Here is a 25,710-nt window from a genome sequence, read left to right on the forward strand (position 1 = left end):
TCCTGATTTTATAGGGACAGTCCCTATATTTGGGGCTTTTTCTTATATGGGATCCTATTATCCCCCCCCACCCCCATCCCGATTTTTTACACTTGCTGTCTGGTCAGCCTACTCCACTGTGAAAACTGACCATTTAGTTCTACCCTTTGTTCCCTGTCTTTTAACCAGTTCCTGATCCATGAGAGGTACTTCCCTTTTATCCCATGACAGCTTAATTTGCTTAAGAGCTGTTGCGGAGGGGCCTTGTCAAAGGCTTTCTGCAAGTCCAAGTACACTATCTCCACTGGATCACTCTTGTCCACATGTTTGTTGACCCCCTCACACGCTCATGTAGGGGGGGAGTGTGTATATGTGCATATGTATATATCTCGTTCTGAAATGTTCCCCTGTATTTATTTTTCATTTATTTGTTAAGAGGCCTTGCTGGCCAGAAGATGGACTGTTGGGAAGAGAGGAGTTGGGCCCCGAGAGGCCTTGCTAGTTCCCGACAAACCTCTGCCCAGTAAATGGGCTAGAGAAACCCAAACAAAATCTGGAGACATCCACATACATGCTGGGTTTTCTTAGGGGGAACTAATGGAGTCCGTGCCCTGGTCTCTGCCTCCGGCACACACACACAGCAGCCATTCAGCCAAGCTGGAGAAACAGCCTTTACATAAACAGCACTGACTTCAAACATCAATAAGCCCTCCCCCCTCCCTTGGTAACTGAGCCTCTCCAGGGTGCTTTCCCAGTCCAGGGTGAGGCATTTTTTCCCTTTGCTTTTAAAGCATGTGTGCTCACTCACACACGCAGACCAGCCCACTGGGAAAGTACATAGCTTCGTCTTCTGAGTTTCTTTCATGCATGGTGGAAACACTCTAGGCCCATTGCTGATAGCACGTCCGATCCCTGTATTTCTGATGGGCATAGAGCTGCCTTTTAGGAACACAGTGGTCTGCCTGGGCCAGCACCAGATGCTTCAGAGGAAGAAATCCTGCCTCAGAGAAGTTTCCTCCTAGCCCTCATTAGTTAGCTTAGTGTGTGCCTTGTAGCAGGAGAGTTTGTAGCCCTTCCCAGGTTCCTGTTTGTTTTATACTTCTTATAATATCACTGGATATTCTGTTATTCATATAAATGTCTAGTCCCATTTTGAAGCCTGCTAAATTCTCAGCCTCCATGGTGACTTGTGACAGTGATTTAGCTCAATTTAGCTCTGGCTTCCCCTCTCCCAGAATCCCTCGTCTGCCCTGAAGCGCCATATCCAGCAAGAGCAGGCCCTTCTCTGCATGTATCATCAGAGAGACTCAGTGCTTTATGAGCAGTAAATGAACAGAGCATGAGCAAGGAGGCTGGGGCCCAATCCTAATGAGGGGTGCTGAACGCTCTCCGTTCCAGGCACTCGGCACTTTAAGGGCTTGGCCCACAGGTGAGCGTTACCTCTAGGTTGCATTTGGGCAAACTGAGGCACAGAGCGGTGAAGTGACTTGCCCAGAACCATGTCATGAGTGTGTGGCAGAGCTAGGAATAGACCCCAGGAGCCCTAACTCCCAGCCCCACTGGAGAGCCCTGGGATGGGCAGATGCTGGGGCGGGGCGGGACACGGGCTCTACAGTGGAGTACGTTTCTGGGAGCCTAGTGTAATGGGGTGGAAGGCAGGGAGGAGCCAGGCATGTTCCAGGAGGGAACCCCAATGAAAAACAACTCCATTCTGCTCTTCCCATCTGCCCAGCTTTGGGATGCGCCCAGAAGGAGAAGGGGAGAGGGGCTATAGCTCTGTTACCCCAGTGACAGGAGAGTGGCTTTCTAGTCCACCGGGGCTATGAATGCTCCCATTATCCCCTCCCCCAGCAATAACCCTGACCCTGCCTGCTGCTGCCCTGCCCTCAAGCAGCTGGAGCCCGCAGTGCTTTTCCTAAACAGCTAATTGTCCCCCACTTCCTCTGCTGCCCTCCACCTCCTCGACCAGACAGAGCAGGTCCTGCCCCGGCTGCTTCAGCTGCGTAGAAGCCAGCGACCTTGTTCAAGGTTGCTGGGATCGGAGTTGGATTCCCAGCACGCATTCCCCAGTGAACCCACGATTCTGCTCCTGCTGGTGCCACAGACCTGCTGTGTGGAGGGGAGCCGGGGGGAGTGAGTGTGGGGAGTTGCTTAAATCTTTCTGGGCTCTGTTTTGCGGGGTGAGGATGCCCACCACTGGAGGAGGGCGGGTGAACTCGTTAAAGCCCTTTAGGCACTCTGGTCAGCTTGAGATAGTACCGTTAGCTAGGTTTGGGTGCCTCGTGCCTGCGCGTGACCTTAAGGGAATACATCGGCCTGTTTTATTAGCCCCTCCTCAAAGACAGCTGTCAGTCTGCTAGCCTTGGTGCCTGTTTTGCGCTCCAGAGTCGGGCCTCCCCATGGCACGCAGGCGTCTCTCTGTGGCATGCCTGGCTGCTGCGGGAGGCAGGGACTCTGTTACTGGAGGCTGATGAATCATGAAGGATTTTGATTTCCTTATGTTGCTGCGTGAGCCGTGTAGCAAGCTGAAAAATGCCCAGGCCTGAGCTGGTCTGCTCCTGTCCGCGTTCCACGTGACTGCTGGGGCAGGAGTTGATGTGCAGGGAAAATTAGGTAGGCATCATTGCGGGTTGACGAATCCCTTCCTGGTTCCCCCCCAAATACAGGCAAACTTTATACTCAGTCAGGTGCAAGCTGTTTGTCTCCAAGCAGCAAGATGTTTGTTTACCTTCATGCTGGGAACATCCTCCCACTTCCCATGTGTCAAATGTCTTCCCCACTCCCTTTAACCCCTCCTGCACTGGCCTCCCAACTGAGGGCACCTCCTTGCTTTCCCTGCTCCCAAATGGGTATCCCGTGTTTCTTTTTTCTCCAAGCATCAGCTCTCTAGAAAAAGGACTTGGACTCCGCGTGTTTTGTAGCACACTTTGTGCAGTATTTGTTATTAGATAGTGTCCCACGTGTGCTCGGGGCTTCACAGAAAGCATGGAAAGCATTGTCCTGGCCCGAGAGAGCTTAGACGGGGTCTGTGCTAGGCAGCAGGGAGGGCACAGGGCATGGTGGGGCCCTGGAGTACAGGAACAGAATTGCAGGGTTACTCCAGTTTGGCATGTGCATGTGTTGGGGTGCTGTTTGGTGATTTCTGTATTGAAGTGGGTTCTCTTGGGGTATTTGGGTGGCCTGTTCCATGATGTGATCTATTTCTCTGGTGGAGTGTCCTTGTTTGATGAAGGCGGTTTTGTGTGTGACAAGGTGTGTATCCCAGACTTTCTCCTTCGAGCATATTCTGTGGTCTGAGTGCCTGGCTGTAGATAACAGATTTATTGTGTGTTTGGGGTGGTTACTACTGGATCTGTGGAGGTGGGTGTGGTGACCTATGGGTTCCTTGTGTATAGTTGGGTGCAGCACCCTTGCTGATGGTGATGTCTAGGAAGTTGATGCTAGTGTCACCAAGTTGCTGATGCTGGTTGTCACCTATCTGGAACCCAATGGGGTGTCCTCTGTTAGACCTGACCAGCTGCGTGTATCCCGCCGGCCTTCAGGGCTGGCTGGCTGGTGTGCCCGAGCAGGCCCAGTTAATGGTGTGAGACCTGACACGCTCCATGCCTGCTGCCCCTCCCAGCCGTCAGCCCCCTCTGGTTTTATAGGACTAGGTTTCCCCCTCTGATGTGCTGCAGATGTGAGGAGCTGTCTCAAGCAGCAGCAGGAAAGTCAGGGCTCTGAGAGCCAGGAGGATGCTGGTCTGCACGGGGGCTGCCTGTGATACCATGTCAGAGGGGCAGGTCAGGCTAGTGAGCAGCCTGAGGAGTGTGGAGGGCAAAATGGGGGGCACTGCACAAACCCCACATGTGGCGTCCAGCTCAGCAGCTCGTTTCTCACAGCTTTCCTCTGAGGCAGCCCAGCTTCTCCTTGCTGCGGCGCTGGGGCCGGCTGTGCTGAGCGTCCTGCTCCCAGACTGCTCCCCTTACCATGTTCCTCGCTTGATTCCTAATTGCAGCCGTCCCAGCCAGACGGAAAGTTCCACCTCCTGGACGCTCAGTGGTGGCAGGTCATGACCCGAGGCCTCGTTGTGGAGCTAACAGGGCTGAAGTGTAACCCTCAGACACTGTAGGGCCGTGGTTCTCACCCAGGGGTACGTGTATCCCTGAGGATACGCAGGGGTCTTCCAGGGGGTCTGTCAACTCAGCTAGATATTTGCCTAATTTAGCAACAGGCGACACAGAAAGCACTAGCAAAGTCAGTACAAGCTAAAATTCCACACAGACAGTGACTGGTTTATACTGCTCTGTATACTATACACTGAAATGAAAGGACAATATTTATATTCCAATCGATTTATTTTGTAATTATATGGTAAAAAGGAGAAAGTCAGCAATTCAGTCATAGTGAGCTGGGACACATTTGTATTCTTATGTCTGATTTTGTAGGCAAGTAGTTTTTAAGGGAGGTGAAACTTGGGGGTACGCAAGACATATCAGACTCCTGAAAGGGGTCCAGCAGTCTGGAGAGCCGCTGCTCTAGAGACCCCCCTCTGGGCAGCTTCTGGCCATTGGGATAGGCAACACCACGTGATGAGGTGGGAGATCCAGAGTTGACACTGGGGGGGCATTCCTTAACTGCCCCTCTCTCCCCACCTGTCATCCCCACGAGGGCTTGTGGCAGAGAGACTTGTCCTCCTGCTGCTTCCTTTCCTTGCTGCTGCCTGCTGCAGAGAAAGGGGCTGCAAACTCCTTGTGCAGTCACCATCGCTCTGCAAAGCCTGAGGGAGGACTGTGTTGATCAAGCAATCGGCCCCTGCAACTGCTCAGGGTCTCCCTGTCCTCTCTGCTCAGTGCATGTGGAGGGCTTGGGTCCTACTAGCTTGTGTCTGCCTGCGTTTTCCCAGCTAAGCCTCTCTCCCTGCCCCGCTCTCCAGTTCCCTCTTGCAGAACAGAGATCTACCCATTAGAAGACACCACCCCTGTTTCCCTTCCTCCCCAGGGGCTGGTGCAGGCTCTTCCCTAGGGCCTCTTCTCCAGGCCACTGTGAAAGGTCCCAGCTGGTGACATTCTGCTGCTTCCCCTGGAGAGGCCTCTTCGTATTTATAGGGCTTGCCACACAGAGGGACTGTTTGACTGCGGTGGGTGGAAATCTCGCCCCCGTGGGTCTCTTGAAAGGGCGAAGGAGACTGGAGCAGCTGGTGAGGGGAGGGCACCCTCAGTGCTGAGGCAGTTAAAAGCACAGTGGCTGACTGGTGGCCCTTTTGGCAATAGGCTGCATCTGTAAGTGCTAATTGCTGCTAAAGAGCTTTAATGAGCTGCTAGCTGAATTGGTGGGTGCGTGTTCCTTTCCCCTCCTCTCCTTTCACCCTGGCTGGCTTCCGCTCCTCAGCCGGAGCAGGACTGAGGGCCCCCTTTGTGGTCAGCTAAACTGTTTACTTTGGGATAAAGAGTCGGTGCGGAGCGGCTTGAAAGGCCCTGCACCCGGGAGCTGCTGGAATCCTGACTCGGAGCCCCGCTCAGGGATGCACCGAGGGGACAAAACCGTTACCACCAAGCAGCTCCCTGATTGTACAGAACGGCCTTCTGAGCCCTTGCAGCCCCGAGGCAGGGAGCCAGAGCCGGACGGGAGTGAGGGAAGTGGGGAGAGGAACTGGGAACAGCTGAGTCCGAGTCTAGCAGTGGCCTGTCAGGAGTGTGGGACACGTAACTTCTGAGCTGTGGGCTGTTTCTGAATCGTGTCCAAGGCTGATCCTGCCTTGGCCAGCCTCAGAGCCCTAACCTGTTTCAGGGACACGATCACTACTTGCTGGGCGATGTTGTAATCGTTCTCGTAGCAAATGCACCCGCTGGGGTGGCTGTGACCGCGGTGTCCGTCCCTAGTCGGGTCCTTAGAGCTTCGAGACCTTGGAGGGATTTGGTGGGTTCTGAGGGCCGCCGGCAGAGTTGGGGATGAAGGCAGGAAAGCAGCAGAGAGACCCAGGCAGGTAGCAGGCGAGTAAAGGAGGGAGCGGGAGTCTCGTGACCAGCCCAGCCGCTGGCTGCCTCTCCAGCCGGTGGCGTGTCCTCTTGTCTCCAGGAGCTGCTTGCGGTGGAGGATGCTCATGCACTTGGACAGTCCCAAGCACTGGTTTCTTCTGTTGTTTAATGAGAAGTGTGTAACATGTGGACTTGGCAGGCTCCCGAGCCCGGTGCCCCTTTCTGCAACCTCAGAGGACCCCTCAGCCTCCTCCCAACACAGCCAGGCTGCTGCCTCTTGCCCCAGAACACACCGAGAGTCCCATGCCTTCGGTTCGGCCCAGGGCCCTGGGCTCCTCTCCCCGCCAGCGCTCCAATTGCCTTCTCTCTGGCCCCCACTTCACTGCCCTCTGACCCTGCCAGGCCGCAGCGGCTAAAGCCACCTTCTGCCCTGCCCAACGGCCCTTTCCACACTCCCACTGGCCCCGTGTGTGCGCCTCCGCCTGGCCATCCAGACCCTGCTTCCAATCTCATGCTCCCCCCCCCCCCACACATACCTGTCAGGTAGGGGTCTCCCAGGAGACGCCAATTGGTTGTCGGACACCAATTCCTACCCCCCGCAACCCACGCTTTACCCTGCCAGCGGGGCCAGGGTCTCCACCCCATGTGTCTCCTCCTTCCACTCCCCCCCGCTTCGCAACCTTCCATGCTGCTCCTGTAAGTGGAACAGGCCCCTGGTCCCAGCACACCAGCCTCCCCATTCAACCCCCTCAGAAAGAGCTGCTGATTCCATGCTTTGCCGGGAGAGAGACAGAGTCCGAATCCTCCTTCGTGCCACCCTCCTCTGGCTCATCCCACTGCCTCTCCTCTCCCCACACTAGTTCACTCTGGCACTCCCTTCACACACAGTGCTCCTACACCCCTGCCCACCCTGCTCCTCCTATTTCCCTCAGACTCCTGTCTCCCTGCACGATGGTACTGTCGCAGTTTTGAGGCTCTGGGGCGCTGCTGAGGAGAGCCGCTAACAGGCCATAACTATTCGTATGGGACTGTGAGATACAGGAGGTCAGACTAGATGATCGAATAGTTCCTTCTGTCTCTAAACGTTACAAAGCCGTGACACCTCTGCGCGTTATGTTGTGGTATCTCCAGTTCTGTTCCCCTACATCTGGCTTTGGCTAACGAAGCTCATCCCCGCCCCCCCGCGGACCACACACCTAGCCCCAGCCGGTCATGCAGGCATTTGCTGCTTGTTTAACTCAGGTTGAATAACCCCCCTTTCCCCCTTTCTCTTTCCCCCACAGGCTTTTGAGTAACAACAAGATAACAGTGCTGAAGAATGGCTCTTTCTTCGGACTGCGTGCTCTCGAGAAGCTGTAAGTGCCAGTCGGGCCATTGTGAGTTCTGAGCAGCTCTGGGCTCCTAATGAGGAACTGGGAAATTAGTGACCAAAGCAGAGCAAAAATTAAATGGGCATGGAGGGGGAAGGGAGAGTTTTTTGCTGCTGTGACGGGAGGAGGGGGAACTGCTTGGTGTTGGAGGGGTTTTGGTAACCAAATGAAATACGCAACCCAGTGTAACCTGCTTTTCCATTGTTGCTATAAATATGGGGAAAATTGCACTTAAACTCCACATCACTGGCTGGTGGGAGCAGGGGGGAGCAGCTGCTGTGTGTCAACATGCGAGGCATCCGGCCTGTCTCCTCTTCTACATGAAAATGGGTGTGCCTGAGTTCGCCGTGCTGTCCCTGGCTTGTTCGGTGTCTCAAATCACTTTGTACGGGATGGCTGTGGGGAGGAGTGGCCAAAGGGCAGAGTCTTTCCTCTCTAGGTTGCTGGTTAAAGCCCAACCTGTAGACCAAAAGTGTTCACCCTATCCCCACTGTGGTGGCCTGTGTGACACAAGTTGGGAGGGTCCGAGCAGGCCAGCATTCGCCCTGCAAACACTAGCAGCACAATTGCCTTGCACTGCCCCTCAGCTCGCAGCCTCAGCAAAGAGGCCAAGGAGATAGCTGTCCCTCTGTCCTCTACAGGAGGTTTCGCCAGGACAGGTGTGAGGAACATCAGCTGAGCTTTTCCAAAGCATCTGGAGGGTTTTGGCACCCACCTTTGAGATGCCTTGAAGGGGCCTGATTTTCAGAGGCTGGATGCTCAGCACTTACTGAGAATCAGATTCCTTGAAAAAAGAACAGGAGTACTTGTGGCACCTTAGAGACAAACAAATTTATTTGAGCATAAGCTTTCGTGGGCTACAGCCCACTTCATCAGATGCATAGAGTGGAACATATAGTAAGAAGATATATATACATACAGAACATGAAAAGGTGGAAGTTGCCATACCAAATCTAAGAGGCTAATTAATTAAGATGAGCTGCTATCAGCAGGAGAAAAAAAACACTTTTGCAGTGATAATCAAGATGGCCCATTTCGGACAGTTGACAAGAAGGTGTGAGGATACTTAACATGGGGAAATAGATTCAATTTGTGTAATGACCCAGCCAATCCCAGACTCTACTTCTCCAGTTGGGTGCCCAACGGTGTGCATGCGTGAGGGAGAGAGGGAGGAGTGAGGAAGTTTGTGTTGCTTCTTGGCTATCGGGCTCTCACCTTCAACCAGCACTAAATCCCCATACTCGTACCCAGGACTCCCCCCGCCAGTGTTTGCAGCCTTGCCCTGGGGTGTGGAAAACAAACAATTCGGGTGGAGGATGCAGCCACTCTGGCACGGCATGGAGGGTGTCAGAAGAAAGAAACGGTCTCGGGGAGCGAAGGGAGAGGTTCTCTCGGGGACTCCAGGAAATGAGTTCCACTTCAGAAGCTCATTGGAAAGCCACGTTTGGGCTGGAAGCGTCTGAGGGGGCATTGATTTGTAGGGTCCCGTATGAAAAGCGACATTGTCCCTCGAACAAAGTCCACGTTCTTATCTCTCTGTGAAAGGCATCTCTCTGGTGGGAGCCTTTAATAAGGGGAGATTTATGGCCCTCATATGGATTTGATCTGTAGGTATGTAGGAGAGGGGTCCGCACACTAAGGGGGTTTTGTTCCCAGACGCTGCCTTTTTGAAGGACTCCTGCATTCCAGCAGTGAATCGGGGACTCTAGCTTGATGTATTGAGTGAGACTGAAAGTGCAGCCTGTGCTCCGTGTCTCAGGAGGGAGCTGAGGTTCCCCAGCAGACTATGGCGAGACTGTAGCTGGTGGAGCTGGACCAAAGCGGTGCTGTAAATGGCTGTCCCGTGGATGAAGATCCACGCCATGCTCCCCAAGGCCTGGCCTGGATGCTCTCTCGGGGGGTGACAGGGATAAAGATGTGTTTCCATCCCTGCTGGGAAGCTCGGCTGCAGTGCCTCTAAAAGGGGAAACAGCAAAGTTTGAGTCAAACAATCACTCGTCCTGAGGAGAAAAGGACTTAGTGATTTCAGGGCCTTGCATCTCCATTCCAGGGGGGTGTTTGGGATCCCACGGCACAGTTTTGAAAATAGGGCTTTGTCATGCCATGCGTGGTCAACATTTTTCTTCCCTCTTACTGCAGTGAGCTTGTTGGTTGTCACTCCCCACCTCAGAGGAGGTTGCATTTCTCTAAGGTATGAGATCCATGTGCCTTGAGGTCCTGTGGGAATGAAATGCACTATAGGGATATGTCTGAGGTGCTCTCTGGCCAGTCCAGAGTTCTCTGGTGTAAGGTTGGGTGTGTATAACATATATGGAAGAGGGTTCCACTGTCACTTGGAGAATCAGCAGCAGGAGCAGTTGGACTGCGACGAAAGTTGAAGATGATGCTCCCTTGCTGCTTTTGTCCAAGGAGCTCTGTGATGTACAGATGATAACTAGCCCCATTGTGAAGCCAGTATTCTCATTGCTGTTTTACGGATGGGGAAATTGTGGCAGGGTAGGCTAAGTACCTTGCCCCTGCTCTAGGCCACCGGGCCCACGTACCTTCCCAGCGCCGGTAGCAGAACACCCAGGAATTGGTACTGTCTGTAAGACCTAGGCATTCCCTAGCTTCCGTGCAAATGAGTAACAGAGAGTGAGGAGGGGTAGCTAAGCAGTGCCCGGACTGTGGGACTGGGGAGGTGGAATCTGGGCTCTTGCAAATGTCGCTTGCTGGGCAACGTAGGTTATTTGGCTTAAAAACAAAGCCCTGAACCAGGTGCCAGTTTCTGCAACCCCTCCCCTAGCCCCCACATGGCACCACTTCTGTTCCTGCCTCCTGGACTATCTGCCGCCCACCCATCCACCCTGCTAGCTTCCAAAAGAAAAGCTTCTGCAAGGCCTGGTTTGGGTCTGCTCATTCTGCAAGCTGAACAAAGCCGTGCAGGTAGCAGAGCGGGGTCCCGGGGGTGGCGAGAAGAGAGGGCATGTGGAGGAGGAAAGGGGGGAGAGGCCATAGAAGAGAGCTCTACTGTGCTGTGTCAGGCCCGAGTGACATGCATTGAGCCTCTGTGCAGCTGGTGGGGAGTGCACACAAATACCCCATTCACGCTGGGCTTCCAAGTCCTCTCTGCAGCACTCACCAAGGCTGCTAATGACTCGCCGGCTGGGAGGGAGGCGTGTGGCTGTCTTAAAGCTGCATAGCCATGCAGGGAGCTGGGGCCGTGAGAGTGCTTGTCAAGGGGTCGTGCGGCCAAGTATGAAGAGGTGCTGAGCAGTACCCATGGTCCCCGCTGACTTAGTGGGGAGGCTGGGAGAGTGAACGCTCAGTGTGTCAGGGTCACTTGTACTGAGGGGCTGCAGTAAGGACTGAGGTGCCTGATTTTAGGCTTTCTGAATTGGAAAACTCTGTCTGTGTGGCCCCGTTTCTCCTCCGGTCTGGGCGTGCTGATAGCCACCCGCCTTTGCAAAGTGCTCCGAGCTACATGGGCAAAAGGCGGGAGGCAGGCTCTAAGTGGGGCTATGTCCCTTCGGCACACCTGGCCCTGCGGGTATCAGTAATTCCGGAGGCCACTCTATTGACCGGGCTGTAGAGTAAAAGGACTGAACAGACCCCTGTAAGTTCCGGGTCCCACATTCCAGTGCTGGGTGAAAGGGAGTGTCCAGCATGGTCCGACTGCTGCCTGAACAGCATCCCAGAGATGGTGGGCGATGGAATAGGCAGGATCAGGGTGGGGAGCTGCTGAAAGGGAGAGGCAGGGTGTGTTCTGCTAATGAAGAGTGACAAGCTGTAAGTGTGGGGCTGAGAACACCGGGAGGGAGGGGATTCAGGCCGCCCTAGGGCAGAGGAGGAAGGTTGGGAGAAGGCTCACACTTCCTGCAGCCAGTGTCGCAGCTATTACCGTTCCCATTCACAGGGGCCACTAAACAGTGGGTCTGGTGAAGAGAGCATCCCCGTAGCGGAGGCAAAGTGCCCTTCCCCAGCAGGCTCAGCAGCTCCGCTGTGGTGCTGCTGGTTCCTCCCCTTGGAGAGCCAGGCCTGAGGCAAGCCTGGGTTTCATTAGCTCCAACTCAGGAAGCATTTATTAACGTGAACCACGGTCTCGTTATACGGCATGCACCTGCCTCAGTCAATAGCAGATCCCAGCTGCTCCTTCAGGGGATGGGGCTTCTGGAATGGCTCTGATGTGCTGGGAAGCAGGAGGAAGCAGGCAGGACTTTCGCGTGAATGCAGCTAGCAAAGCTTGCCTTTCCCTGCAGAAATCTTCCATAGTATGCATTGGCTGCAGCCTGAGCAGGAAACTGAGAGATTGCTAGGCGGGGAGTGTGGGGGGCTTCCAGCTGTTTCCGGTACGTTTGCCCATACGAGTGTCCCAGGCACATACATTTATATTCTCCTTTTGTGAGGCCACATTTCCCAGTGCTCTGCACCCGCAACTGGGGCCAGATTTTCAGCAGAGCTCAGCAGCCAACGTTCAGCCAACCCTGCAGCGCTAATCCAGCCACACGTGTGGGTGTGCGAATTCTGACCTTGGTATCGTGTTTTCCTTGTCAAGGGCGAGCAGGTAGGGCCCCGAGCCTGAGACTCTCCCATTGTTCAGGCCAGTCTCATTTTGGTTGCCAGCAATTCGTTCTCTTCTGAACGGGGGCAGCTGGGAGCCCACTGCAATAAACAGGAGATGTGGCAGTGCGGTGGCACAAAGCTGAGGAGCTGTGGGATCAGCACAGATTCAGGAAGGCTTGTGAGACTGAGCATCTTGAGACAGGGACTGCCCATTGAATGGCTGCAAAGCACCTGGCCTGGCCCAAGCGCTACTCTAAGCCTGAATACTAAGCCTGCTACTCTAAGCGTAACATGCATCTTCTAGGTTGGCCTGGGCTGCAGGCTATAGAGCTAATGGCAGTGCCGTTTTTCTGAGCCTGTCCCCAGTGTGTTTGGATGGGACACTTGCCAGGTTCAAAGCTGCCACTGAAGTTGTCAGTGCAGCCTAGGGGTTTTGGTTACATTTTTTCTGTTAAAGTTAAGGAAAGAGATGTGCCTGAATCCCCTAGGCTGCTTTGGGAAACCTCATCCAAACTTATTTGTGAAAGCCAGATGTCCTGATCTGTGTGACTAACACCTGAGACTGAGATAGAATTCTTTCCACGGTAACTGTCCTCACCACCACACTTGATTTCAGCACGTCACTCACCTTGGACAGTGAAAACGGGGACTAGAAACTCTGTCGTTTGGAAGCTTGTACCTTCCACCAACAGAAGTTGGTCCAATAAAAGATATTCCCTCCCCTTCCTTGTCTCGCTCATATCCTGGGACCAGCATGGCTACCTCAGCACTGCACGCAACTTTCTGTGTCGTCAGTTTCCTTTTCCCACTCCCCTGTGCTAGCATAGCATGGTGTTATGATGTTTGGGTTGCAAACTCTCTAGGGGAAGTTTGTCCAAACATCATTTATAATGAACTGCTTTTAAAAACCAACCAACCATGAAATCCCCTGTTAATACTTACTTTGCCCAGTCATTTTTTTTTAAACTTTGGGGCCTAAATTATTTGTCACTGTCCCTTTAATCTCAGATTGTTTTATTCTCCTCACCCACTTACTTTCAAAGTGTTGGGTCATATCCTCCCCTTGATCCTGGCGCCAAGCTCTCATTAATGGGAGGGGATTCATGCTCCCATAAGGGTACAAAGCAGCCTGGAACATGTTTAAAAATTTACTTTATGGATCTGATTCCTTAAGCAAAGCGTTCAGTGAGGGAGGAATCGCGGCCAAGGATGGTCCGAAAATATACCCTCTTGTAGGAAATTTGATTTCCTGAGTCAACAGCCTCCATGTTTGTCCCCCGCAATCCTTGAACTTGACTTCTGAGTTCCTGCCTTTTCTTCCACCCTCCCGCCCCTTTGCGTACAAATCTGAAAAACTCTTGTCTAATTGGGTTGGACCCCTGGGTGCTGAAAATCTCTTTAAAGACTCATTCTTCTTGTAGCCCTGAACAAACAGCACGTCCTGATCCCAGTGCGCAGAGCGGCATTAACCTCCCGGTCACCTCTGGAATGTTCAAATCACGCCGGGAGCCCAGAGCCATCAGTTGGGAGGTGGGGGTGGGCTGCTCCCTCTTTAGCGTTCCCCCTCTCCCCCCATCTCCCACCCTGGTGCACTCCCTCCCTCCCCCCGATTGCCACTCACTCCAGCAAGCAGCGCGGCATGCTCTTCGGAAATTGTCCTTGACAAGGGCTGTAATTGTTTTTCATCGGCTTGATTCGGAGCTGCAGAGATAACACGTTGACCCCATGCCCTCAATAGCTGGACAGAGGGATGGTCTGACCGGGGGAGGGGAGCAGGCGGCAGCGCCCAAGGAGGACTGGCTGCTGGTGTTTCTCTGTGGAAATGTGCACCCAGTTTTTTTCAGAGATGCTGAGCACCTGTAAGGACCATCACATCCTGGATCTCCCTTTGGCTGTCAGCAGTGGTGTGATGCGTCTGTGCAGGGACAGGAGGAGATCTGGGAAGTTAGCAGGGATGGGAGTTTGCTCCCCTTTCTTTGCATTTGCCAGGCAAGAAAACCCAGGATTTGTTTCCTAGAGAAGGCTGAGTTTGCTGGCCTGTTCCCACTCCCCCTCCTACCCATCAGCCTTGTGCCTCTTCCTGTGGGAAAGTGTCCAGCTGATGGCGGCAGGAGTACAGGGATGAGGAGCTGCATGGAAATCTCGGGGGGTCATTTAATTGCACATACACTGTCCAGCCCGTCTGTTGTGATTAACAAACGTAGCACAGCATTTGAGTGCAGTGCCACAGTCCATCCCTGAGGTGGCTGCATTTTCCTGGCCAGTGACTGACCCTGGTAGATTGTATAGTTTGTAGCACTCCTTGGCATCTCTGGCTGTTGGGTTATATGGTCATTGTTGTGATAACCAGCCAGGGGCAGCCGTGACTCGGACCCCTGTGGATGGAGCAGTGATCTCTTGTGCCTGTCTTGCCTGCCCTCACCCGAGCATAGGCCATGTGCTGCTTGTTATCTGTGCATCAGGCGGGCACAAAGTGGGTGCCCTGGAGATGCCCAGTACTCTGGGATTTCAGCTCAGCCTCTCTAATGATTTGCAGCTACGTAATGAGATTAATGAGTCTCTGCGGGGCTGGTATGCAGCCCAGGCCGCCACGCTCATTAGCAACAGATCAGCTTGGAGCTGTCCTTTCCCACCAATCTAACCTGCTCTGGGAAGCCCTCAGGTGCTTGTGTCACATTTCCTTTAGCAGCGGCTGGAGGTGGCTGCAGTTTATAGATGCTGGGTGGGGGCCAGGTGGTTTGAGGTTGTGAATAATCTGTATTTGAGGGCAGGTTGGAGAGCAGCCCTGCTAATCCTTGGTTGGGAGCATCGTTGTGCTCCATGCCAGCAAAGATCCCAGCTTTGACTGGGCTGAAGGTTTATTTCCCAGGACAGAGCCGCCCATCTGCACCCTCCCCCTTTAAAGCCCTCCACGTGGGTAGGATCAGAGCACAGCCCCGCTGCTGCCATGTGGCACCATCACAAAGGGGGTGCGAGCTCCCCAGGGCATGTGTGGTTCTGCAGTTGCCAGGCGGGTTGTGTTTGAGAGTCAATTGCAGGTGCAGGTTTCTGAGCTGAAGGTTTGGTTTTAAATGCAGACAAGTGAAGTTAGTGCTGGTGCTGGATCCCAGAGGCTGTGGTGCTCTGGGTCACTGGACAGTCTGGGGTAGGAAAATCAACCATCAGTCAGTTTATCCGTACATCCAAGGTACTTATATGGCTCCCATAGCCATGATATCTGAGCACCTCCATCTTGAGTGCATTTATCCTCACAGTACCTCTGGGAGGAAGGGCAGTGCTGTTCTCCCTCCATGCTACTGATGGGAACTGGGGTACAGACAGGCTAAGTGGCTTGCCCAGGGTCACACAGGAAATCTGTGGCAGAGTAAGGGCTCAAACCCAGGTCTCCCAAGTCTTTCGCTAGCACCCAAATCAAAAAGCTTCCTTGCTTTGCCCCCGCCAGTGTGTCTCATACCCAGCCTGCAGGGACAGCAGGGGGAGTTGGCTCTCTGTGGCACAATCATTCCTCTGGGGCTGCCAACAATGAGGCTTGTGTGTTGGAGATGCCTGTTGTTTGCTGGGTCCCAGTCCAGACTCATTTAGCGCAGGCCCACTAACAGTCACCGCGTGGGAATGGCTTTTGGCCACTACGGACCTGGCTGGATTTGAGCTTGTGACCTGGAGAGAAAGGGGTGTCCCCTTCGTACAGTGCGGAGTGTCTCAGCTGGGCGGTGATGGGGAATTGGGCTTTCTCTGAATTGTGGCCATGGCACGCTGATGATGCTGTGGCTCGGCAGGGCAGGACTGTTCTGAGTCCTCACAAACAGGTTGACTAGTTCAGTTTAAAGATGAAACAAACAGCCAGCTCCAGGCTCTCTGTAGGGCAAATTAATCTGGGGCCTTTCCTCTGCAAAGGTGGGCTCTGTGCATGGCAGGAGTCTCCCAGAGTCTGAATCTCAGGTGCCGTGATTGGGTGCGGGAAGATGCTTGCCGTTGTGACGGAGCCATGCAGAGTTGGGTGTTTGCAGCTTCACTTTCCATTTGTGGCTCTCAAAGTGCATCAAAACATGCATAAACTAACCCTCCCAATCCTGCCTGCGGGGCGTGGCAGCATCACCTCTCCCATTTATTGCATACATCTCAGAGATGAGAACCCAAGAGTCCTATATCCCCGTCTTCCTGCTAAGTAACTGTAAGACCACGTTTGTATCTCCTACATTGATTCTATGGGAATCTGGCATTGCTACATAAACCCTCACCGGGATAAACCTTCCAGTAACTGATGGGATTTCAGAAGAAGCTTCCTCTATGGGTAAGTTATTCCATAATGGGGTTTCTTGCACCTTCCTCTGAGATGGGCTAGGGAGGGGATGCCCCGTTGATCTGGCCTTGCCTGCCAGAGCAATTGTTACGATAGGGCCTTAGTCTTTCCAGCAGTTTCAGGGTTTTAATTAACAAAATTAAATGTGCACCCTAGAGAGAGGAGTAAAACTCTGACACTTTTACCCTATGGTTTAATTTTAAAGACACAGAGAATCTATGAACTGGCCCCTACTGCTTTCTGAATAGTGTCCGCCATCCATCTGTCGTTGCATCTCAGCTGTATCCAGCATGCTTGGCTAACTCTGGCATTTGGTTGGCACGCTGCTGAGAATAGTTTCTTGTGCCCTTTGCTAAGGAGTTGCAGGCAGAGAGCCTCTTGGCGCCAAGCCCAAGAGGTTTTCACCTGCCTCTGCATTGTACTGAGAAGCCTCTGCCCTTAGACTGTGCTGTGGATTTGATTAAGTATATATTTGGGTTGAGTGCAGCTAGCAGAGACGGATCCAAGTGCAACACTGGGCGTTGCAGCAAAGAGGCACCAAGGAGGACAAACTCTTGTTCATTTCCAGAACATCATCAGTCCATCAAGGCAGACCCTGTAGGGCCCTTCAGTGCAAACATTCCAGGGAGTTTTATAGGCAGCTTGCATGGAAGAGACTCGAAGCTAAAGCACACATTTGAAGTGCCCAAGTAAATAAGCCTTCAGGTTGGGTCTGAGCTGAGCCATGGAGATGTGCAGGCCTTGTGTCCCACCCGGTTTATGCGATGGCTCTTACACAGACGGGAGCTTCCCGGGAATGTAATTCAGGGAGACAGGAGCATCCTCTGTGCTGCAGCAGGGGAGGCCAGGGGTCTGGCTGCAGTGGGGAGTGATGGTTAATCAGCCTGGGTGCAGAGCCCATGTTGTCGCTGGTATCAGTTAATATTCATCATGCTTTTGCTTCCAGAGGAATGCTCTGGTTTAGATTAACTGGAAATGGTTTTAATCAAAATGCCGTGGTGCTCAGCATTCGTGATCTGCTGCTCTGAATGTGTCTGGAAGTGGGCGGTGAGCTATGCGGGACAGTCTGCATTCAAGCCCTCTGTTTAAAACAGGTAAAGCCAGAGGGGGCAGATTGTCTGGAGGCTAAAACAGGGAAGTGTGAGGCTGGAGCTCTCAGTTCCATTCCTGGCTCTGCTACAGAATCCCTCTGTGACCTTGGGCAAGTAGCTTCATCTCTCTGTGCCTGTGAAATGGGACGTGTGCAGGGGCGGCTCTATAAATTACGGCGCCCCAAGCAGGGCGGCGCGTTTCGCCGCCCTTCCCCGGTCCCGCGGCCGGGGCAGAAGTGTCTGCGGCGGGTGCGCCGGTTCGCGGCTCCGGTGGAGCATCCACAGGCATGACTGCGGAAGGTCCGCCGGAGCCAAATGCCGCCCTGCCCCGACAATGCCGCCCCACGCGCCTGCTTGGCGCGCTGGGGTCTGGAGCCGGCCCTGGACGTGTGTGATGATACAGACCAACGTTGCAGTGTGGTGGGGAGCGAAAGGGAGTTTAAGCTTGAACCAGGACTGTAAGGTGCTTTGAGAGGCTTGGATGGAGGGAGCAGATTCATTTTTTCCCCAAGATGAGCGTGCATCTCTAGGCTCCTTTACACGCCTATTCTATGCACAGGCCAACAGACATGCAGCTGCTTAGATAAAGACACTTGCATACTGTTATCCCCATGCTACTGATGGGAAATCTGTGGCAGAGCAAGGGCTCAAACCCAGGTCTCCCAAGTCTTTGGCTAGTACCCAAATCAAAGAGCTTCCTGGCTTTGCCCCCGCCAGTGTGTCTTATACCCAGCCTGCAGGGACAGCAGGGGGAGTTGTCTCTCTGTGGCATGATCATTCCTCGGGGGCTGCCAACAGGGGGCTCAGTCCAGTATCAGTAAAATGGATATATCTAGAGTTATTTCTTTTTTAAAAATACCCTCTCCCCAATCTGGCCAGTGCATTGCAGACTGCTCTGCGGCTTCCTGGGGCCTTGTAACTACTAGTGACCTCTTATGGCTGGATTGGCACAGGGAGAGTCTAGAGAGGGGCTTGTTACTTGAATGTCTAAATGGTACTTCCCATTTGCTAATTGCCTACTTAAACATGCTATCCCCTGGTTGTGGTGATTAGTACTGCATATGTCCTGGCCAGATTCCATCTTGAGTAGCTACATTCTGCTGACCTAAAGTCCCCTAGCAGCTTCATGGTCGGATACAACACTCTTCACTTCCTGTCCTAAACTGGTGCTGTGGGCCGTCGAACAGTGCTTGCGTCCCACCCAACAGGTGGGTGCAGTTTAGTAAGAGAGAAAGCAATGCCTTGTGTCCCCCTAGTTGGTATAGCGGTTCGTAAATTTTCTGAAGCAGTTTGGATCCTTCAGGCTGCCAGATGCTGCTTTTAATTTATTTTTTAATAGAAAAATCTATGCTTCGTAAATATCACTTGTGCTTTTATCACGTACAGAAATTCAGGCCAGAACTTTCCAACATTTGACGTTCAAAATTCAGCACCTAAATCCACACTTAGGCATGGGGGAAAAGGAGTGGCTAGTGGCCAGGACACTGGATGGGGGCTCAAGAGACCTGAATTCAATTCCTGGCTCAGCCACAGACATCCTGTCACTTAATCTGGCACATCTCAGCGCCCCCTCTGTATGATGATACTTCTGCTAATGACCATACAGCACTCAGACACAATGGTGATAGGTATGTAGATAGTAAGAAGGCTGTTTTTTTTTTCAAAAGGTCTGGTGGGCCCAGCAGTTCCCTTTGACTTTCATGGCTTAGCAGCTCTGAAAATCAGGCCCCAGTCTCCTCTGAGTTTGCAGAGAGCCTGGCTGAAGTTAGCAGAGCCCTGCACAGGCACAGGCTAACCAGCAGGATCCCCGATTGGATTTAGGTGTCTGGATTCAGCCACCAACATGTCAGAATTTTGGCCTCAAGCCCAAAGGACCATTCGGATTATCCAGTCAGACACCCTGCTTAACCCAGGCTGGAGAACCTCATCCCATGATCTTCACATTGAAAAATTTTCCCTTTATGTTTAGTCTGAATTTTTCTAGCTTCAACTCCCAGCCCTTTGGCTCTTGTTTGGCTCTGCCTGCTGGCTCACAGAGCCCTCAGGAGAAAGCCGGGCAGATATTGAGCCAGAATTGCTATGTATTCTGTGAATTCCCAGGCTGAACGGGTTTGGCTCCCTTTGCTCTGAAGGAATCTGGCCTCTGGAGTGTGAGCAGGTTTGTGGGGCAAGGGCTGGAACACGTCTGCATGCCAGGAAAGAGGTTAAACTTCTGATTGAGAGCCCCGGCTTGCAAACTCTCACACGGCGTTTGTAAATGAGTGTCAGCTGATAGTAACCAGATGGCCAGGGAGGATACACTGGGGGCGATCAGGGGAGGAGTCGGCTCTCAGTGCAGGGTGCTGTGGCAGGAGGTTAGTGAAAGGAGCGTGCTGGGTCCTGGTTTGTCTCTCATCCTGGTAATGCAGATGGCCTTGTGCCCTGAGATGGAGCCAGGGCAAGTACTTAGCACCACATTCCTATCAGAGGGGCCTCCCAGAATTCCCCAGGAGCGTGCTGTGTGTCACCATGCTTGACAAGGTGACAGCATAAGGCTCTGCCATCCTTGCCCTGCATGACACCAAGAAGCTGTAGGACTCAGCACCCCCGCAACACAGAGCACAAATTCCCCTGTGCCGTCGCTGTACATGGTAGGGAAGATACAAGCAGCTCGCGCTGCAGGAGCGAGTGCTCCAGGCTCTGCTTCAGGGGAGATGAAAGCATCTGGTGAACAAAAGGTGGGTCTGGTTCTGCTGCAGCAAACGCAGGTGTCTCTGCCTGAGCTCTGCTGAAATGCCGCACCACGGACCCCATCACGTGCCACTTCTGCCATCATAGGTCTCCTGTTGGCCCATTCCACATGGCAGCGCATGGGCATGGCTCTATGAAAAGGGAACGAGGGAGGGATTCTGGGAGCTGAAACACAGTGGTTGTGGCTGCTTGTTTGCATCTGCCCCATTCTGTATCCAGGCTGCTTTGGTCTGTCTGTGGCTGTAGGGCTTTGTGTTGATTAGCACCAGCTCTCCCCTCCAGGCCACTTTGCACTTGGGTCCTGTCCTGTGCGGCATTGGCTCCCTCTCCAGTGTCTGGCACCCCAAACGGGTTTCATCCCGGCTGGATTTACACCAGAGAGGGACAGGAAGCAACTGCACCACGAGCTGAAAGAGGCTTCGTTCTTTCGGAGTTGAGAGTCAAAAAGCCTCCCCAGTCCTCTTAGGGTCCTGGGCCAGGCTCCAACCATTGTCGCTGTCTGGTGACTGTGAGATGCTTCCCCAGCTCCAGGGACCCACCTGGATGCGCCATGGAGAGCACCCACTCCACAGCCTGCAGGTTAGAGACCAGCTGCTGGCTTATAATAGCCATGGTCCTCAAGGAGTCACACCAGCCATCCCTCCGCCTGCTGAAGGCAGAGTAGCCTGTGTGCGCTTGTGGCTGGGAGCTGGTTGCTCCTCTTTGTCGGCGGTGGTAGCACTTACTGTGAGCTGAGCGGATGCTGCGGCAGAGCACTGGCTGTGTGTCCGTAGGGAATGACAAGGAGAGGGCACTAGGCATCCCTTGAGTGCTGGAAATGAGCTGTATTGGTCCTGGGGAGCTCTGCCATGACTCAGGCTGCTCCGTGACCCTGCTGCTGGTTCTTATCTACACAGAGTGCGTTGATCCCAGTGCTTTGCTAGCCAAGGGGAGAGAGGGTTACGGTCTTTCTGCATTGGAATTAACTTTGTCCTCTGTCTATTAGTATTGGAGGTGGTGGCCTGCACCCTAAAGAGAGCACTGAATGGATACATCTGAGTTCAGACACCTGATGATTGCCTTCTACTGGGCAATCTGCTCTTTGGTGTGCCAAGCAGCAGTGCAGTGCTAGCTATTGCAGGGGGGATGGTGTTGAATGGGGCCAACTGCAGCCTGGGTGTGAGCAGGTACAATGCCATCCAAACGCCAGGGCGACTCGATTGAAAACCTCCATGGGTCTCTGCTGGCTCCTGGCTGAGAGCTCAAAGCACAAGTGGACTAGTGTGGGTACCAGCACTTCAGCTCCGGCAGGGACTGGACTCCTACCCCGTCTTCAGGAAATGCAGCAGCCATATGTGCAGCTTTCCCTTCTGCTCTGGGTGAAAACTGTCGAGGCTGAAGATGGGGGTGCAGTGCGGGGAAATGAGGCTGAAATGGTCACTGTCTTCCCCAGCCCCTCAGGGGAACGTAGCGCGGGTGCTGCTGAGACAGCACAGACCCATTTTCATATCGTTCTGCCCTGCTCTGTGGGATGTGGTGGAGTCTAAAGGAAACCTTAGAAAGGAGCCCAGTGCTATACCTGGCAGGAGTACTGAGAGCCTGTGTTCAGATCACGGCCACCTCCCTTGATTATTTTAGGCCCCATGTGTGGAAATTCAGAAAGGGAGAGAGGCAGGCGGCTGCTGAGGAGCCGAAACACATTAGTTTACTCCAGCCCTGAAAGGCTCTGGTGTAACGTCGCCCGGAGTCAGAGAGAAAAGTAGCTTTCATGGTAAATCAATCCCATACTCTGTAAACACTCGCTGGCAGTTTGCTCCGGCTGAAAGAGGCTATTAACTTTCCTTACATGAAAGAGCAGGGAAGGTCTGAGAAATCCTCTTACAGGAACTAATGTGCTGCACAAATACCACTGGGCAGGGGAGGGAAAATATGAACCGGCTTCTCTATTTGCCATCTCTCAGATTCCGAAGCTTGGAAGGAGCTAAGAAAGCAGCCGGGGGCAGATTTCCTGCAGCACAGAGTTAGGCGGGCTCTGAAATGTTGGCACAGAAATGTGAGAGAGAGAGAGCAGGCGTAGAACTCCCCAAGGCCTTGTCTATGCTTAAAAGTTTTGCTGCATGGCTATCCTTAGTGCAGACACAGGGTGTGCCTGTAAAAAGGTCCTATTGCTGATAGGGCTTATGCCAATTTCCCAGCAAAATAAGCTCTACCGGCAAAAGCACTTTTTTGCTGGTATAACTGGGTCTGCACTGGGGCTCTTGCTGGTACAGCTATGTCGGCAAAACATCACACCCCTAAGTCACCTTGCTATGCCAGCAAAAGCTGTCAGTGTAGACTAGGCCTAAGCTGCTGTGTGCACATGCCCTTATGAGCAGGTCTGCTGCAGAATTGCTTGCAGGAGGGAGTCTCATGTTTACAGCCAGGTTCTTGCAGCAGTGGCACCAGGGACGAGAGAAGGTGGCTTGTGGCTCAGAAGTGATTCATAGATTCACGGATCTCAAGGCCAGACGAAACCATTGTGATCAGCTAGTCTGACTTCCTGCATAACACAGGCCAGAGAACTTCCCCAAAATAATTCCTAGGACAGAGCTTTCAGAAAAACATCCCATTTTGATTTAAAAATTCAGTGATGGAGGAATCCACCACGCCCCTTGGTAAATTGTTCCCACGGTTCTCTAAAGAATCTGTCTGACCTAGTGTGCAAGTCCCTCTTTAAGCTCTGTTGACCATTACATTTTTTCATGGGTACAAGATATGAATTCCTAAAGACCCTGAGCGACATCATGCCTTCTGCCCCTTGTGGGCCTGCATCAGTCAGCTAGCTCAGGCCAATCCAGTACCTCTGGCCTGGAGGCACAGGAAAGCTTCACCAGTTCTGAGCAGTCTCAGACCTTGTCTCCATTTGTGCATGTTTGACTCAGCTTGCGCTAAGTTCTGCTGGGTGGGCAGCTTTCTGCAAGCCTGGTGCTCTCTTCGGTTGGCTTGTGTGGCATGGATGTGCCTGCCCCGTGTATTTCAATGATACCTAAAAGAGCAAGAGCAACTCCAGCAGCGTTGATAGCAATTAATGAGGGCATTCGAGGGCAGTGTGTTCTGATTGCTTATAGCCTTGAGCTGCATTCTTCCTTGGTGCTGCTCCCTCGGTTACACACAGGTGAATTTGGCCCACTTAGTGGATTTCGGGGCCCTGTTTTTGCAGCTGCCCTAGGTGTGCCGCACCCACAGATCTCGGAGGGGCTTGCAATGAACATTCTTCTCTCCTGTTGTCACTGCAGCAGCATGGGAACTGGAAGGCAGTTTCAGGTGAGCACCTTTACACCTGGGACCTGAAAGTGAGGTGGAGGAAAGACAAAGGAGGAGCATAGGGAGTGGGAGGGGCTGGAGGCTGAGAGGAGGGGCTGAATCTGTGCAGAGTCCCGGGGTCGAGGATGAAAATGAAGGCCGGGGAGCCTTCATTAGCACAGCACGCTGCTAGCTGTGCTCGCGTCTGTAGAATATCAACAGGGGGCTGATTTGTGCAGGGAGGAGGGAAAATCTTGGAACTGGAGGAAACGCTAAGCCAAACAAAAGTAATGGAGAGAGAAGAGCCTTATCGTAAATCTGCAAGAGAATGGAGGCTCTGGCCGGCTGGGAAAGGAAGTAACTTAATGAAAAATGTATCCTGATGAGAGAACCACGCACTGCACTTGCCTGGGGTTCTGCTTGGCCTCCCCTGAGAGTCTGATGCAAACAGCCCCGCAGCCCAGCCCAACCTGCTGCTTCGCGCTCTGCTCCGAGGCCTCCTCAGAGATAGGCCCTGATTCCAGGCTGGGCCTGTCTCTGGCCCCAGCGGAGGGCTCCAGCCCCCCGTCGGCTGACTGCTCTAACATGGAGGCTTTCCAAGGCAGATGTAAACACATGGGCTCTCTCTGGATAACGTCTCTGCACAGCCCGCAGCAACAGTGAGCTCGCCCGCAAAATCAGACGGGACAAAGGATTTTCCTCATTAACTCCCGTACGGCCGAGGGGGAGCACAGATTGTAGCTTCCTGTTAGGAAAGAACAGTCTTTCTGAAACCCCAGCAACCCCGTCTGCCCACTGAGGTACCCGGGGCAAATCATAGGCCATGTTTGTTTAACAGCAGTTACATTTTTGTGGCTGTTTGATCACATCAGAAAGCACTTAGAAGATAAGCAGCAAAGAGTCTTGTGGCACCTGATAGACAGACATTTTGGAGCATGAGCTTTCGTGGGTGAATACCCACTTCGTCGGATGCAACATTAGAAGATAAGGTTGCCAATTCTGGTTGGATGTATTCCTGGAGGTTTCATCGCATGACATAATCTTTAGTTTCTCAGGACTCCAGGACAATCCTGGAGGGTTGTCAACCCTATTAGAAGGGCCATTTTGGGGGGAAGGGAGGTTGGTGATTTTTAGGGTTGATCTCCACGCATAATTGCACTGATTTTAACCTAAAGCATGGTTTTTAAACTGGTTTAGTTAAACTGGTGCGAAAGACTCAATATAAACACTCTCATTTCAGTTTAGACCAGGCTTATTTCCATTTAATTTAAGCCTATCAGGAGTAACAGGTTTAAACTAAACAGAAATATAAGCCCCTCTGAAACTGGTGCATGGGAGCCCACAGAGGGGTTTGCACCCATGTAACTCACCCCGTTTAATGAAACCAGATCAAGTTTGTGGGATGACAAGGCCTTAATCCATATTAGAAAAGGGCTGGAATCGTATGGGAAGTGGAGTGTTGGAGAAGCCAGTTCTCAGAGGTGCTGGCCTGGTGTCACTGAATCCAAGGGGTGTCTCTGTCTCCGTCAATCTTCATAAGTGACTCAGCAACAGACCAGCACATGAAATAAGAAGCTGCTGGAGGCTCTTTTCATGAGATGTTACATTATGGGGTCACCTCCTCAGCTGGTGTAAGTTACATAAGAACAGCCAGGCTGGATCAGACCAATGGTCCATATAGCCCAGTGTCCTGTCTTCTGACAGTGGCCGGTGCCAGAGGGAGTGAACAGAACAGAGCACTTTATCAATTGATCCACTCCCAGCTTCTGGCAGAACGAGGTTTAGAGACACCCATAGCAATTGATGGACCTATCCTCCAGGAACGTATCTAATTCTCTTTTTAACCCAGTTATACTTTTGGCCTTCACAACATCCCCTGCAATGAGTTCCACAGGTTGACGGTGTGTTGGGTGAAGAAGTGCTTCGTTATTTTTGGTTTAAACCTGCTGCCTATTAATTTCATTCGGTGACCCCTAATTCGTGTGTTATGTAGAGGGGGAAATAGCACTTCCCTCTTCACTTTCTCCACACCAGTCATGATTTTATAGACCTCTATCATATCTCTGCTTAGTTGTCTCTTTTCTAAGTTGAACAGTCCCATCTTTAATCTCTTCTCATATGGAAGCTGTTCCATACCCTAATCACTTTCGTTAACCTACTTTTTGCAATTCTTCTATATCTTTTTGGACTGGGGCAACCAGAACTGCATGCATTATTCAAGGTGTGGGCGTACCAAGGGTTTATATAGTGGCATTATATTTTTTGTCTTATTATCTATCCCTTTTCTAAAGGTTCCTGACATTGTTCGCTTTTTTGACTGCCGCTGCACATTGAGCAGATATTTGTCAAGAACTATCTACAATGACTCCAAAATCTTTCTTGAGTGTAATGGCTAATTTAGATCTATCATTTTTCACATATAGTGGAGATTGCATTACTTTTCATTTATCAACATTGAATTTCATCTGCCATTTTGTTGC

General features: G+C 52.5%; 1 protein-coding gene across 1 annotated transcript in view; it reads left to right on the forward strand.

Annotated features, from left to right (window-relative positions):
* The window catches only part of ADGRA2 (adhesion G protein-coupled receptor A2), a 111,946-nt gene that overhangs the window by 40,000 nt on the left and 46,236 nt on the right, over nt 1-25,710 (forward strand). The window contains exon 2 of the mRNA XM_039523684.1: nt 7,220-7,291. Coding sequence (XP_039379618.1) covers nt 7,220-7,291 — 72 coding nt within the window. The remainder of the gene's footprint in view (nt 1-7,219; nt 7,292-25,710) is intronic.

This window comes from Mauremys reevesii, linkage group 2 (genome assembly GCF_016161935.1).
Source record: "Mauremys reevesii isolate NIE-2019 linkage group 2, ASM1616193v1, whole genome shotgun sequence".
Taxonomy (NCBI): Eukaryota; Metazoa; Chordata; order Testudines; family Geoemydidae; genus Mauremys; species Mauremys reevesii.